We start from the raw sequence: 15,111 nt of genomic DNA, 5'->3' as shown, positions 1-15,111 counted from the left end.
AGGCAGCTGGGGGTCCCCCAGAAGTATCGCCGCAGGCTCCTGTCCCTGGCCCATGACATCCCCCTCGCAGGGCACCAGGGAATCCGGCGCACCCGGCAGAGGTTGCTACAGAACTTTTACTGGCCCGGGGTCTTTACCACGGTCCGGCAGTATTGCCGATCCTGTGACCCCTGTCAGAGGGCGGGGAAGGCCCGGGACAAGGGGAAAGCGGCTTTGAGACTTTTGCCCATCATAGAGGAGCCTTTCCAGAAGGTGGCCATGGACATCGTGGGGCCTCTCAGCAGGACGACCCGGTCGGGGAAGAAATACATTCTGGTGGTGGTAGATTTTGCCACCCGCTACCCCGAGGCAGTGCCCTTAGCTTCCATTGAAGCAGACACCGTGGCCGATGCGCTCCTGACCATTTTCAGCCGAGTGGGGTTCCCCAAGGAAGTCTTGACAGACCAAGGCTCCAACTTCATGTCGGCCCTGCTCCGGTGCTTGTGGGAGAAATGTGGGGTCCGGCACGACTGGGCCTCAGCGTATCACCCCCAGTCCAACGGGCTGGTGGAGAGGTTCAATGGGACACTAAAGATGATGCTGAAAACCTTTATGAACCAGCACCCACAGGATTGGGACAAGTACTTACCTCACCTGCTGTTCGCATACAGGGAGGTGCCCCAGGAGTCTACCGGATTTTCGCCTTTTGAACTGCTATATGGCAGGAGGGCGAGGGGCCCCCTGGACCTGATGAGAGACGAGTGGGAGGGGAAGGCCACTCCCGATGGAGAGTCAGTGGTGGAGTATGTCCTGATCTTCCGAGAGAGACTGGTTGAACTCATGGGCCTGGCCAGGGAGAATCTGGCCAGAGCCCAGAAGAAGCCTCTGGGGCTCTATGAGTTCCTGACCCTGCCTTTCGGCCTCAAGGGAGCGCCGGCCACCTTCCAGCGCCTGGTGGACCAGCTCCTGAGGGGGATGGAGAGTTTTGCCGTGGCGTATATTGATGACATCTGTGTCTTTAGCCAGACCTGGGAGGACCACGTGTCCCAGGTTAGACAAGTGCTGGACCGACTCCAGGGGGCTGGGCTGACTGTAAAAGCGGAGAAGTGCAAGGTGGGGATGGCGGAAGTATCTTACCTGGGCCATCGGGTGGGGAGCGGCCGCCTAAAGCCGGAACCAGCCAAGGTGGAGGTGATCAGAGGCTGGCCCGCTCCCCACACCAAAAAGCAGGTCCAAGCCTTTATTGGGATGGCAGGATACTACCGAAGATTTGTGCCCCACTTTAGCGCCATAGCCACCCCCATCACTGAGCTATGCAAGAAGGGGAAGCCAGACAAGGTGGTCTGGACCGAGCAGTGCCAGGAGGCTTTCCGGGCGCTGAAGGAGGCTCTGGTCTGTGGCCCAGTTCTGGCAAACCCAGACTTTGACCAGCCCTTTGTGGTGTTCACCGACGTCTCAGACATGGGACTGGGGGCGGTGTTAATGCAGGAGGACGAAAAGGGGGAGAGACACCCCATCGTGTACCTGAGCAAGAAGTTGCAACCCCGGGAGGAAAACTACGTGGCCATCGAGAAGGAGTGCCAGGCCATGGTGTGGGCCCTCAAGAAACTAGAGCCCTATCTCTTCGGGCGACACTTCACCGTCTACACCAACCACTCTCCCCTGACCTGGCTGCACCAGATGAAAGGAGCTGTGATGAAGCGGGACTGTTCTTAATGTTTCCTCTGAATAGTGTGGGGGTGCCTCAGTTTCCCCTGTGTAGTTCTTAAGTCTCTAGGGCGTGGGGTAAGGGTGTATGATCGTTGCAGAGCCCTAGAGGGCAGGTGTGTGCATGGGTCTGGACACAGAGAATGGCCGACACCCTGTTTCCTGGCCACTGATGCCCTGGGTCCTTCCCCCCTGCAAGGTGAGAGCTAAAGGGTTGGAGAACAAAGGAATCCGGTGACCTCCTGGCCTGGGAAAGGGACAAAGCCCAGAGGAGGAGGGGCTGGAGAGAGTTTCAGTTTGGGGCTAGGGGGTGGACGCAGGGAACCCCAGGGCTGGGGTCTGAGCTCCCTGCTCCCACAGAAGGACTTGACTGAGGGGTCCAGGTGGTACCCACAAGCTCTGTTTTGGACTGTGTTCCTGTGGTCCAATAAACCTTCTGTTTTACTGGCTGGCTGAGAGTCCTGGTGAAACGCAGGAAGAGGGGTGCAGGGCCTGGACTCCCCCACACTCTGTGACACCCTCCTCAGAGAAGGGCGGGGGACGGGCTAAGAAATGAAGAGGTTTTGTTTGACTCAGCAGGGACCGGGTAGAGCGGTCACTGACCTTGTCACTTGTCTGCTGTGTGCTCTCACCATGTGCCGCTCTGTGTGTGTGTGTGTGGAGGGGGGGCTGGTTGGCTGCTCCCTACGTTGTCCCCCCCCAAACCCCATGGAAAGGGAATCCCCGCCTGGGCGTGAGTGCCCCCTGGGTGGGGTGGGGGGGGTCTCCCTTGCATGGTTCTGAGTCCAGGGGTGCTGGGGGAGGGGTGGCTCCAGCTGGGCCCCATTTCACCCCCTCCCCCTGGTGCAGCACCCCCTGCTTTGGCTGCTTCTGCAGCTGCTCCCAGCGGCTGGAGTCTCCGTCCTCAGCACAGCAAACGGCCCTGGCGGGCAGGCTGGGAGCACGGCCCAGTCAGACCGTCCCGGGTGTCCCGTTGGTACGGGGAGCCCGTTCTCCGGTGTGGGGCGGTGCCGTGAGCCGGGTCTGACTTTTCTCTCCTAGTCCCAAGAGCAGGAGCGGATCACACCAGCGCCGCGATCGGGGCGACCCTGGGGATCCTGGTCGCAGGGGGAGCTGCGGCTGCGTTAGCCATTTACTGCCGGAGGAAGAGGCGGGAAGGTAACGGGGGACGGTGCCATTGGCCAGTGGGGGGCGGGGGGGGGGAAGGTGTCTGCGTGGCCCCGGAGGGAGCAGAGAGTCTGGGGAGGCCGAGGGGACAGGGACACAGCCAGGGACACCCCAGGGGCTGCGGGGCTGGAGGGTCTCCCTACAGACTGAGCCCCCTGCAGCAGGGCCCATCCCCAGGGGAGGTTTCACCCTCCTGCTCTCAGGGATCCGCCGTTCCTGGCCCCGAGCTCCGGCCGGACGCGTCTCCCAGACCCCCCGACACTGACCCCCTGTGTTGCTCTGACCCCGTGTGTCCCACTGTCTCTGTCTAGGTCCTTACAGTGCAGGGGAGACGCCCCCCGAGGACCCAGCTGGGAGCAGAGACAAGACGCGCGGCGAGGACATGGTGCTGATGGTGAATGACGGGGTCAGCGATGCCGGGAAGGGGCCTGAGCAGCAGCCGCTGTTACCTGCTCAGGGCCAGGACCAGAGCGAGATTCAGGAGCAGGAGGACATGGCGCGGGTCACAGGTGAGGGGCAGGAGAGGAGAGCGACTCCAGAGGGGTCACGCTATGGGGTCGGTCACCTTCCGCTGCGTGTGCGTGTAGATCCCACAGTGGGAGGACGGGGGGACACTGCATGGGGGGGGTTGATGGGGTCACGTGGGGTCAGCAGTATTCACCAGCCCCCATGGCTCAAGCCCTATGCCTCAGGCCCCCCCAGAATCAGGAACTAGCTTAAACCCATTTCAGTTCTTGCAATGGAGGCCAGGAACCTAAACACTGGTGAGAGTCTGGGCCTAAATATCAGGAGATGTGGACAGATGAACTGGCCAGAGGCTCTGGGGCCTGAATTAACCCTTTGTACCCAGGCAGGGCTGGGGCAGCCTGTGGCCCCCCAGGCTCAGGGTAACCTGGGGGCTCTGGTTCTGCCAAAGCAACTGACCCCGTGGGGCCCCTCGGTGACACCCCCCCCGGCTCGGTTTGTTTCCCAGAAAGTTCCAATTCTTCTGGATCAAAAGCGTCTGACGTGGGCCCAAGGGCATCATCCTGGATCTCGCAGGGGGGCCCAGAGGCAGAGGGGCCATCCCCGAACACGGAGCCACTGGGGGAGACGGGAGCCCAGGATGAGGAGCGAGCGGGGGCAGCCTCCCCACAGACACGGCCGGCGGTGGAGGCGACATTCCCAGCCCAGCACAGTGCGGCTGGGGAGGAGGGAGAGACAGATCTGAACCAGCACAGTGGGGAGGCAATGGTGCCCACCAGCCAGCCCAAAGCAGGGGATCAGGGGGGGCCCGGCAGTCAGACCAACGAGAAGGATCAGGGGGTGCCTGACAACCAGACCAAAGCGGCTGCACACACGGTGTCGGATCCTGCACAGGAGGAAGATGCCCAGGGAGAGGCAGGAGGTAACAGTGAGTGTTTGTGGGGGGGGGGGGTAACATGGGAGGGAAGGGGCCCATGTCAACTGAACATTGTTCAACGTGCAGCCCACCAGGGACAGGTGCTGGGAGCTCTGTGAGACGTTCCCAGCAAGCCTCCACCGGTCAGCAAAGGGCCAGATGGTAGGTGCCCCATCCCTGGTGGGGTTCTGCCAGCATGGGCAGAGTCACTCTGAGGGGGCACAATCCATGTGAAACAACCGAATGGTAACCCATCGACAGCTGGGGAGCGCCTCAAAGGAGGGGCCGTGTCTTTCCTCTGCACGGAGAGAGCCCAGGACACTCCAGGTGCTGTTCAAATAACTTTAAGTGCAGATGTTGGCATTGCCCGACACTTCCCATTGTAAGCACCTGTTTTTGGTTGCTTGTAACTTTGCCAAACTTTAACTGCTGAGGCTGAAATTTCCCAGGCTGGGTGTCTGCCTCGAGCTCTTTTGTCCTGGAGTGCGTTTGTGTTTGTGGGTGTCATGGAGCGCAGGTCTGATGCTCTGGAACTGTTCTCTCTGAAGCCAGCCAGGACTCTGGGGTGGCGTGTCTGCCCGCAGGGCTCGCTGCCCAGGGCAAACAGCCACCTCAGCTCTGGCCTTCCCAGACTGACCTTGGAGCATCGAGCATCCCTGTTCACCATATGCCTCCCCTTGGCGGGCCCACCTGGAGGGGACCCCCTGGGGAAACCAGAGGGCCCTGCACCCCGACTTTGCAATCCACCGTGACTCTCAGCCAGCCAGAAAAATGGAAGATTTATTAGTTGATCAGGACACAGCATAGCATAGATCTTGTTAGCACAGAAATCAATGACTTTTAGCCTAATCCATCTTGGGGCAAGGGAAGCCCAGAGCCATGGCCCTGAGCTCTCTCCCTGCACTCCCAGACTGCCAGTCCCCTCCCAGCTGCCTCCCCAGGCACACCCGTCAGCCCTCCCCCAGGAAAAAGGTGTTGGGCTCAGGTTACGAAGGGCTCCAGTGTTTACAGCTGGGCAGCCTTACCATCTAGGCATTGGTGTAGCACCCAGGGAAACTGAGGCACACACAGAGTGTTAGTATACAACAGTTGGACTTACATGCAACATAACAAGGTAAATAGGACCCCATTTCGTCACAGTGCTGGGGGGGGGGGTTCATCTAAAATGGTTGGGCTATTTCAATGAACATGTTTAGGAAAAATACTTTGTTTTGCTGAAGTCAAAAAATTCTTACAACTGCTGCACTGAGAAACTCATAGAAACATGGGTCTGGAAGGGACCTGAAAGGTCCCCTAGTCTCCCCCTGTGCTGAGGCAGGACCATGTAACCCTAGACCATCCCTGAGAGGGGTTTGTCCAACCTGTTCTCAAAAACCTCCAATGACGGGGCCCCCACGACCTCCCCTGGACGCCTGTTCCAGGCTGAGCTCCCCGCAGAGCTAGACACTGTTTCCTGATATCGAACCTAGAACTCCCTGGCTGCAGATGAAGCCCGTTGCTGCTTGTCCTGCCGTCAGTGGACATGGAGAACAATCAGTTGCTGTCTTTAATACAGTCCCTGTCCCATTGGAAGACTGAACAGGTCTCCCCCTTACTCACCTTTTCTCAAGACTAACCGCACCCCGTGTTTTTAACCCTTCCTCGCAGGTCAGGTCTCTAAACCTTTGATCAGTTTGTTTCTCTCCTCTGGAGTCTCTCCAGGTTGCCCCCAGTTTTCCCAAAGCGCAGCACCCAGAATGGCACACAGTACTGCAGCTGGGCCCCCCCTGTGCCGAGCGGAGCCGGACAATGAGCTGTCGTGTCTGACGTCCGACCCTCCTGTTAATACACCCCTGGCTGATATTAACCTTCATGCACCTCCCTGCTTAGGAGTGGGGGCTGCAAATTTGGCAGGAGGGTCATTAGGAGTCAGAATTAGCTTTTGCCACCTGTGTGAAAATTGGTCCAAATTTAGCCCCGCTGTGCACCACTGACAATCACCATTGACGTGCTCAGGAGAAGCACGTGAGAGTTTGGCAGCTAAGTTCTCTGCACCGTCCATCTGCACCCAGCGTGCTCCGCGACCCCGAGCTCTCAGAGCGTGCTCTGGGCCAGGGCTGAGCGGGGCTTGCTCTGTGCTCCCACTGGGCGCAGGAACGGAGAATAGGGAGATTGTCTCCCCACTGTATTTTCCACAGTGAGCATCCGATGAAGTGAGCTGTAGCTCACGCAAGCTTATGCTCCAATAAATTGGTTAGTCTCTAAGGTGCCACAAGGCCTCCTGTTCTTTTTGTGAATACAGACTAACACGGCTGCCACTCTGACACCTGTCTCTCTTGTGCTTTCAATGCCCCCCACCCCCAAGCTGGCACCCAGGTGCCGTGGAGAAGGGGAGGAGCAGTGAGGGAAGGGCTGGGCTGGGGGGATAGAGACAGAAAGGACCGGCTGGGCTGGGACATGGCTGTGAGGCACTGGGAGACGTGAGCAGAAGCGTCGGCAACCACTAGACGACGCTCCCCTGCCGAGCCTGCAATGGAACAGGTCACGGAGCAGGGAGCGGGCGGATTGACCTGGGAATGTTGCGTGGGAGTTTTGCAGGTACCCGCTGCGTTGGGGATGGGGATCTCCGGGGGTGACTTCACCGGAGGGACGATACCTGAGCCTGTAACCTGAGCCCAGGATGGGGGTTGGGGCCAGGTGACGCCTTTGCCAGGGAAACTGGACAAAGGTTGGAGAAGTGGGGGGGCGAGGCTGGGTGAGACGGCTGGAGAGGGTTTCAGCTGGGAGTTGACTGGGGAAACAGAGGGAGCCCCAGGGCTGGGGTCTAAGCTCCCTGCCCCCCAGACGGACCTGACTGAGGGGGTCCTGTTGTCTGCACCTACAAGATCTGATTTGGACTGTGTTCCTGTCGTCTGATAAACCTTCTGTTTTACTGGCTGGCTGAGAGTCACGGGGAATCGCAGGAAGAGGGGGTGCAGGGCCCGGACTCCCCCACACTCCGTGACAGATCCCAAGAGTTCTGTGTCTCCCCCTTCCTCTGCTGTCAGCGGGTCGCTGTGACGCTCTTGTCCCCCATAGGGGCCGACTCCGGGGGTGCGCTGGGGCTCAGGCACCCCTGGGAAAAAATAGGGGGTGCTCAGCACCCACCAGCCACAGCGGTACTGGGGCCCCAGGCTGGCCACCGATCAGCTGTTGGGCTGCCTCCAGAGCGGGCCAGTGGAGCAGCGAGCGGCTGGCAGGAGGTGCTCGGGTGAGGCAGAAGACAAGCAAGTGGCCGGTGTGCAGGGGGGTCCTTGGGGGAGGGAGCAGAGCAGGGGCAGGGCCTCTAGGAGGGGGTGGTGCAGGGGCAGGAAGAGGCAGAGTGAGGGTGGGGCCTCGGGGCAGAGTGAGGGTGGGGCCTCCACTGGGGAAAAAAATTCAGCACCTGTGTCACCCCCCTGTAGTGCCTGATCCACACAGAGGATAACAGCCTACTGCTGCTCCACTCACCCCCACCATCAGGGCAGTTGTGGCCCCACACCGACTCCTGACCCCTCTCCCGGGTAACCCCAGCACCCCTGAGGTTGTGTGTGTTACAGGAGTCATCCAGGGGAGCTCTCGCTGGGTGAGGGGAGGGCCTGGCAGAGGCTGCTGGGGACATGGGGCCAGGTCAGACCAGATGGTGATGGGGAGCGTGTGTCAGATCTCCAGGTGCCGTAACTATAACGTGCAATTTCCACGTCTTCTAGACCCACAGGCTCCAGTTCTGTGCGAGATCTCCCAGTCAGACGTCCTGGCTCCCGGGAAGCAGGTAACACTGAGCTGCCAAATATCCAGGTTCTACCCCAAGGCGCTGAGCGTGACCTGGTACCGACAGAAAAGAGGAGAGCCGGTGTTCCGGTGCTTAGACACTCTGGGCACCCACAAGATTGTCACCCCAGACCCCACAGCCGCGCCAGACGGGAAATCCTACAGCGTGACCTCCCAGCTCCGCTTCACCCCCTCGGTGCCCGAGGACGACGGGGCAGAGTACCTGTGTTCCGTGGAACATCAAACCCTACCGGAGCCTGAAGGAAAATCCACTGGGCCGCTGGAGCTCCGAGGTACGAGTGAGCGGGACTGGGCAGAGCCGCGCTGACGCTGGGGTTGTTGTGGCTGAGGAGGTCTCTGCTCTCAGGCACCTGGGGTGTTCAGCGTCGCTTTGGGCTGAGCCTCCTCCCGCCGGTTCCCAGCACGTGGGGCGGGTCCTGCAACGTTTGGGGACTTGCCCGTGGGCTGCTCGCAGGTTCCCCCCGTGCTGGGGAAAGAGGGTTCTCAGGTCTGGAGAGAAGTGATGGGCGGGTGCAGCAGCCCCTCTGTTTAAAACGGGGTTCAGTTTTCCACTTGAGGCAGGGACTCACCCTGATTGTTTCGCAGGAGGAGAACAGTGTGTCCTCCCCAAACTCATGGCCCAGGGTCTGAGGGCAGAGGAGGAATTTTCTAGGGAATTTCAACTAAATCTGGGATCTGGTTCGGGAATGGGACCTTTGAGAAGGTTTTACCTAAAGCATCCGACCTTTGTTGACACTGTTTGCTAATAACAGCTGGGTCTGTCTCCTTCCCATGGTTGCCATGATTAAACCCCACTGGCAACCAGCGGCAAAGGGACAGGCGAAGACATTAAGCTGTAATTAAGCAAAGCGATTAATGGTGTACCCAGCCCTTGCTCTTATGCTCACAACTGGCCCTTGCCCAGGGGAGCTGCTGCTCCCCACACCGTGCCGTGGGGCTGACGCCACCTCCTGGGGTTGAAGCTACTCAAACCCTCAGCAGGGATGGTCCCTTTTCCACTCCCGAGGCCGCCCTCAGTAAAGATGGCTGCTGTCTCCTGTTGCTGACTCTACCGGCTGCCCTCAGGAAAGGTGGCCGACCACATGAAAATGAGGCTGCCCGTCCCAAAGATGGCCACCATCTCCCATGGTTTCCATACACCAGTAGCCAGGCTGCCCTCACAGGAGAGCCCCATCCCCACCCCCCACGCTCCTTGGCTGGGAAACGGGGCAGGAAATTGTGAGGCGACATCTGTGCCGTGAGCCCCAACGAGACCACAAGCTCCACCGCAGGAGTGAAGGCGCCCGGCCATGGTTATTGCCCACGAAGCACGGTCCTAGTGCCCGGCTCAGGGGCACGAACACACGTGTGCCCGTCGCTACGGACTAGCTCAGGGAACGGCGGGACTTTCCATTCCCCACTCAGCTGGCCAAGGACACCCCCTCTGAGACCCCTCTGTATACACCGATACAAACACGATGCGCGTCGGACCGAGTTAGTTCCCGCCCGTCACCTTGTACACGTTGGTTCGGTCAAACCAGCGCTATCCCTCACCCCGTCAGCCTGACCTTGTCTTTAGGAGGGGTCGGTGTGTTCTCGTTACCTTTGGGGGGCTGCTGGTGAGCGACGGGGGTGGGGGGGAGGGAAGGAGCTGATGGGGGGCTGCTGATGGGTGCTCAACATCCACCATTTTTTTCCGTGGGGGCTGCAGCCCCAGAGCCCCCTCGGAGTTGGCGCCTATGTATCATAGAATCATAGAATATCAGGGCTGGAAGGGATCTCAGGAGGTCATCTAGCCCAACCCCCTGCTCAAAGCAGGACCAATCCCCAATTTTTGCCCCAGATCCTTAAATGGCCCCCTCAAGGATTGAACTCACAACCCTGGGTTTAGCAGGCCAATGCTCAAACCACTGAGCTATCCCTCCCCCCCATGTGCCCAGCACGTGGCCTGGCAGCCTGAGAGCTCTCTGCCCCAAGGCGTAACACAGGCCTTGCTGACTCATGAGGTGTAGTCCCCGGCTGGCTCCGGTCTGTCCCTACCCGCCCCTTCCCCATCGGGGCCTGACTCAGTTCTCTGGGGAGACACGTTCCAGGTCTCCCCCTTACCAGCCCCTGCTCTCACTGACGCTCCTGCTGTCTCCCTGCAGCCCAGCCACAGGTGTCCGAGATCCAGGTGTTACCACACTGGGAGCCCCGGGAGGAGGTGCCGTTTGCTGTCCAGATGCAGAACTTTTACCCCAGGGAGATTCACCGGATCCAGTGGACCTGGGACGGGGCAGGGAGCGGGAGAGATGAGACCCCAGAAGTCAGCCAGAACCGGGATCTCACATTCAGCGCTACCAGCGTCTGGAGAATCCCCAGCCAGGGACTGAACCGTCCGGAGCTCAGATTCCGAGTGTCCGTTCAGCAAAGCCCCCGAGAGCCCCCGATCGAGAGAGAGATCAGAGCCGGGGACACAGGTGAGGGGGGCCTCTTGGGGTCGGACGGGGAATGAGCAGGAATCGCTGCCCCCACAGGGTCCCTGAGGCATGAATGAGGTTTGGGAGCTAATATTCCTCGTCCCCCTTTCCAGCTGGAGACGCCGATGGGTCGGGGTGTAACAGAGTCACACCCGGGGGTGATTTTATGGGGTAACAGCCCCACAGAGGGGTCAGATCTCTCCCGCCTGAAGGGAGGGGGAAGCAGCCCTCACCAGGCCCCATCTCCCCCTTGCGGGGCCTGTAACTGTCTCTGGATGTTTCATTCCCCAGGTCTCCTGCGGCCCCCGGAGGTGTCGGAAATCTCCCAACCCGAGTCAGTGACGGCGGGGGAGGAAATCACCCTGAGCTGCCGCATGGTGGGGCATTTCCCTGGGGTGCTGTGTGTGACCTGGCTCAGGAGGAACAGGGGGGCTGGGGCGGCTGTTCGTATACTGAACTCGGCCGAGTACAGAATCGAGCCCGGAGCTCCCCACACACAGGACGGGAAAAGCTTCCAGCAGGAGACGAGACTCCGCTTCACCCCCTCGGTGCAGAGAGACCAGGGGGCAGAGTACGTCTGCCGGGTGGGACACGTCATCCTACGGACCCCAGTGGAGAGACGCAGCAGGGAGCTGCAGGTCACAGGTCTGATCTTTCGTCTTGAAAAGCCTGCAACTCGTACAGGATGTTAGGAATTTCCCAACTGGAGCAGGCCAGGGCCCCTCTAGCGCAGCACCTTCCCCTTGACAGCGGCCAGGGCAGCTGCCCCAGAGGACAGGACAAACCCCTGCCGTCGGGGGCTACAGCCTAACGCAGGTGGTTACCCCAGCTGGTGGGGACTCAACATGGTGTGTTGCACACACGCACCCCTTGTGAGAGCGCTTCCTGGCTGCACCTTTCCTGGCTGTTGTGTGGGTGACCCACTTCCCTGGGCCCCGTGTGCTTTAAGCCTCCAGAGTCTGACCAGAGTCCAGCCACAGCCCAGGGCTTGGGCTCTCTTTGCCTACTTGTGGGGTGCAGATCCTCTGCCTTGCACCCCCCCCGAGAGCTCTGACCCTGTGCTCTCGCTGCCTAGCCCCGGGATCAGTGATGCCCCCCCAAACCCCACTTCCTCCCCCTGTATCTCAAACACACCGTCGCCAGAACTCCCGCTGGGTGGGCGCTCTGGGGTTACAGTTTCCCTCTTAAGCAGCATAACAGGGCGGCTTGCCTTGGGCTGGGGGGGAAGCTCTCCAGGCAGGGGGCCTGGCAGAGACCCTGGCCAAGAAGCAGGGCAGAGTCTGACAGACACACCCTTGGGGAAGAGGGGGCTGGGCCCAGCTGAGAGGGGTATAAAGACTGTAGGAGTTTGTGCTTTGTTTTTCAAATACTTTGGGCTGCTGGGGGAGAGACTGACCTGGGGTTGGGGCTGAGGGGCCTGGAAGACTAAATAAATGGGATCCCTTGTGGGGTTTGTTTGAACTTCTATTTGAACTGGGTGAGTTCTTAAAGGGGCCCTGAAGAGGGGGAAACTGAGGCAGGAGATGCAGCGTGACTCCTGGCCACGCGGGGACACCCAGGAGACAGCTGTCCCCACTCCAAGGGACAAGCGATAGTGAAAGCCAGGGCACACAGATTTGCACACTCCATATTTAGCAGCGTGAGAAACACAGATCTAGACCAAAGCAATAAACCGTACATGTGTTTCCCTGCCTCAGTTTCCTCACCACTCTGGAGCATTCCTTGGGCTGGAGTCAGAGTTCTCTGGGGGCACGTGGGATGGTTTTTCTTCTGAATCCTGGAGTCTTCTCTAGCCCCACAAGCCGTCTCTGGCCCTAGCTGGTCTATGCCCATCCTCTTTCCTGCTCAAAGCTGCCTCTTCCTGTCCCAGTGAGTCTCCTGAGTTTTTACATCCCATCAAAAACCCCTGGTTCCTTTGTTTTCCTGCTGGTGATTTCCCGCTCTCTCCACTTCCCCAGCCCCCTGAAGAGAGGTAGGATGAAAGTGGCTCTTCTAGGCTTGAGCGTACCTTGGTGAAGGGCTGGAAGGACTGACGCAGACCAGAGCCCTTGGGGAGGTGGGGAGGAGGGGTGATGCCTGGTAAGTTGATTAGCCCGCGTGTAGATACTTTGGTTGTTTTAATGTGTTTTCTCTCGAATGCTTTTACCTCCAGAATAAAGGGGCCGGCGTAGAAGGGCTGGGTGGTATCTGGCCTGCACCGGTTACCGTCTCTGAGGAGAAAAGCAAAGCAGAGCCGCTGGTGGCCAGGCGGTCCGACTCTCCTGGGGAGCTCACGGTGTAGGCAGGGTGCTGGGCAGCCTGGAAATACGCCGGTCAGGAGGGAGAGCCATGCAGATCCCCACCCAAGAGAGGTGACGGCTGAGAGCGGGTGCTGTTGCTGGACCACGATGGGGGACACAGGTGAACTGGGACGTACATGGTGGCTGGGCAGCCCACCTGGAGAAAAGTATAAACTCAGGGACACTGGCATCACCACGGCACCTCTCCTCCCCCGCCCGCTCACTGAAGGCAACAGGGTCGTTTGAAAGACAAAGAATCATTTGAACTGGGGGGGGTCCTAACGGGAAAAGCTTTCCAGTTAGCACCGGCTGCTGTCGGTTTTTGGGGAAGAGAAATCTTATTGCTCCAAATTTGACTCAGCTGGATAAAGTTTAAAGAAATTAGACTGTGGTTTTATCTTTTATTTCTTTTTGTAACCAACTCTGAACTTCTGTGCTTATACCACTTACAAGCCCTTCACATCTCTCTTTCTGCAGTTAATGTTGTTATTTTAATGTTTTATCTCAGCCAGTGTGGTTTCGACTGAAGTTTGGGGAATTACTCTGGTTACAAACGCTGGTGCGTATTCGTACCCTTTGATGGTATGATGAACTAATTAACGAGCTTACGCTGATCCAGGGGGGTCTGGAGCTGTGCAAGAGGCACATTCCTGGGGGGCCAGGCTGGGGCTGGGGGATGTGCGGGTGTCTCCCTCTACACCGTGCAGGAGGGGCCGGCAGAGCCTGTGTGTAACTGTGTGGGTTGTATGGACACAGGCTAATGAATGGGGGAGAGCCAGGGCTGGAGGGACTGCTGGTCACTGGCAGAGTCGTGGGAGAGGTGCCCTGGGCTAGAGAGTTAAGGGGGTACAGCAATTGCCAAGTCCAGGTTGTACCCCAGGCCATATTACACACCTCTACCTCCATTTCCCCCTCTCAGTCCCACTTTAACCCCCTCCCCTCAGCCCTCACCCCAAAATACTTTCACCCCCCTTCTCATACAAGCCCACAGTCCTGTCTCCCCCATGGCCCATCCCCTGCAAACCACCCACCCTGCCCCCTGGCCTGGCCTGGCCTGTTGTCCCCCAACGATCAACTCAGTTCCCATTTTTCCTCTGCCCCCACAACTCCCCCACCCCGAGCCCCGAACTGTCCGTGGACCCCGGGTGGGGCCTGGGCTGTAACATCCGCTCTGGTCTCACGCATCCTGCAGAGCTCTTCAGCTTCCCGCGCTCGGGGCCACCCCCGGCACTGAGCCCAGCGCTGTCCCCACGACAGGGGTGGCCCTGGCTTCTCCGGGCAGGATCCCCCTGAGGTCCCGGGGCGGGGCCTGGCTCCCATGGGCAGTGCGGGGTGACTGGTAACATGCTGGGAAGGGGCGTCTGTGAGGGGCCAGCTCTGGGGGACCCTCACCAGCTGGGGCAGCATGTGGAGTGGGGCTGTGGGGACGCAGGCCTGTCCCTGGGAAGCAGGTCTGCTCTCCGTGGGGTGCATTGACCGGCCTTACACCGTGTTTCAACCCTGCAGCATCCGCACCCTGGCTCAGGGCCTCTCATCCCCCCTGATCCTTTCCTCTAAGTGCTTCAGAATTGATTCCTTGAGGACCTGCTCCATGATTTTTCCAGGCACTAAGGTGAGGCTGACCAGCCTGTAGTTCCCAGGATCCTCCTTCTTCCCTTTTTTAAAGATGGGCACTACATTAGCCTTTTTCCAGTCGTCCGGGACTTCCCCCCGATCGCCATGAGTTTTCAAAGATAATGGCCAATGGCTCTGCAATCACATCCACCAATTCCTTTAGCACTCTCGGATGCAGCGCGTCCAGCCCCATGGACTTGTGCATGTCCAGTTTTTCTAAATAGTCCCGAACCCCTTCTTTCTCCACAGAGGGCTGGTCACCTCCTCCCCATGCTGTGCTGCCCAGTGCAGTAGTCTGGGAGCTGATCTTGTTCGAGAAGACAGAGGCAAAAAAGGCATTGAGTACATTAGCTTTTTCCACATCCTCTGTCACTAGGTTGCCTCCCTCATTCATTAAGGGGCCCACACATTCCTTGGCTTTCTTCTTGTTGCCAACATACCTGAAGAAACCCTTCTTGTTACTCTTAACATCCCTCGCTAGCTGCACCACATGGTGTGATTTGGCCTTCCTGATTTCAGTCCTGCATGCCCGAGCAATATTTTTATAATCTTCCATGGTCATTTGTCCAATCTTCCACTTCTTGTAAGCTTCTTTTTTGTGTTTAAGGTCAGCAAGGATTCCACTGTTAAGCCAAGCTGGTCGCCTGCCATATTTACTATTCTTTCTACACATCGGGATGGTTTGTCCCTGTAACCTCAGTAAGGATTCTTTAAAATACAGCCAGCTCTCCTGGACTCCTTTTCCCCCTCATGTTAT

General features: G+C 58.9%; 1 protein-coding gene across 3 annotated transcripts in view; it reads left to right on the top strand.

The window, feature by feature from the left end:
* Positions 1-13,131, top strand: part of LOC140912248 (uncharacterized) — a 30,442-nt gene extending 17,311 nt beyond the window's left edge. For all 3 annotated transcript variants that reach the window (XM_073346396.1, XM_073346397.1, XM_073346398.1), the window contains 7 exons: positions 2,728-2,844; positions 3,165-3,362; positions 3,827-4,240; positions 7,942-8,295; positions 10,150-10,461; positions 10,753-11,106; positions 12,614-13,131. In XM_073346396.1, coding sequence (XP_073202497.1) covers positions 2,728-2,844; positions 3,165-3,362; positions 3,827-4,240; positions 7,942-8,295; positions 10,150-10,461; positions 10,753-11,106; positions 12,614-12,618 — 1,754 coding nt within the window. In that variant the 3' untranslated portion in view covers positions 12,619-13,131. The remainder of the gene's footprint in view (positions 1-2,727; positions 2,845-3,164; positions 3,363-3,826; positions 4,241-7,941; positions 8,296-10,149; positions 10,462-10,752; positions 11,107-12,613) is intronic.
* The last annotated feature ends 1,980 nt before the right edge of the window (positions 13,132-15,111 follow it).

The sequence above is a fragment of the Lepidochelys kempii genome, chromosome 6 (genome assembly GCF_965140265.1).
Source record: "Lepidochelys kempii isolate rLepKem1 chromosome 6, rLepKem1.hap2, whole genome shotgun sequence".
NCBI lineage: Eukaryota > Metazoa > Chordata > Testudines > Cheloniidae > Lepidochelys > Lepidochelys kempii.
Note: the sequence above shows the minus strand (reverse complement) of the source record. Positions and strands in the feature narration are given on the sequence as shown.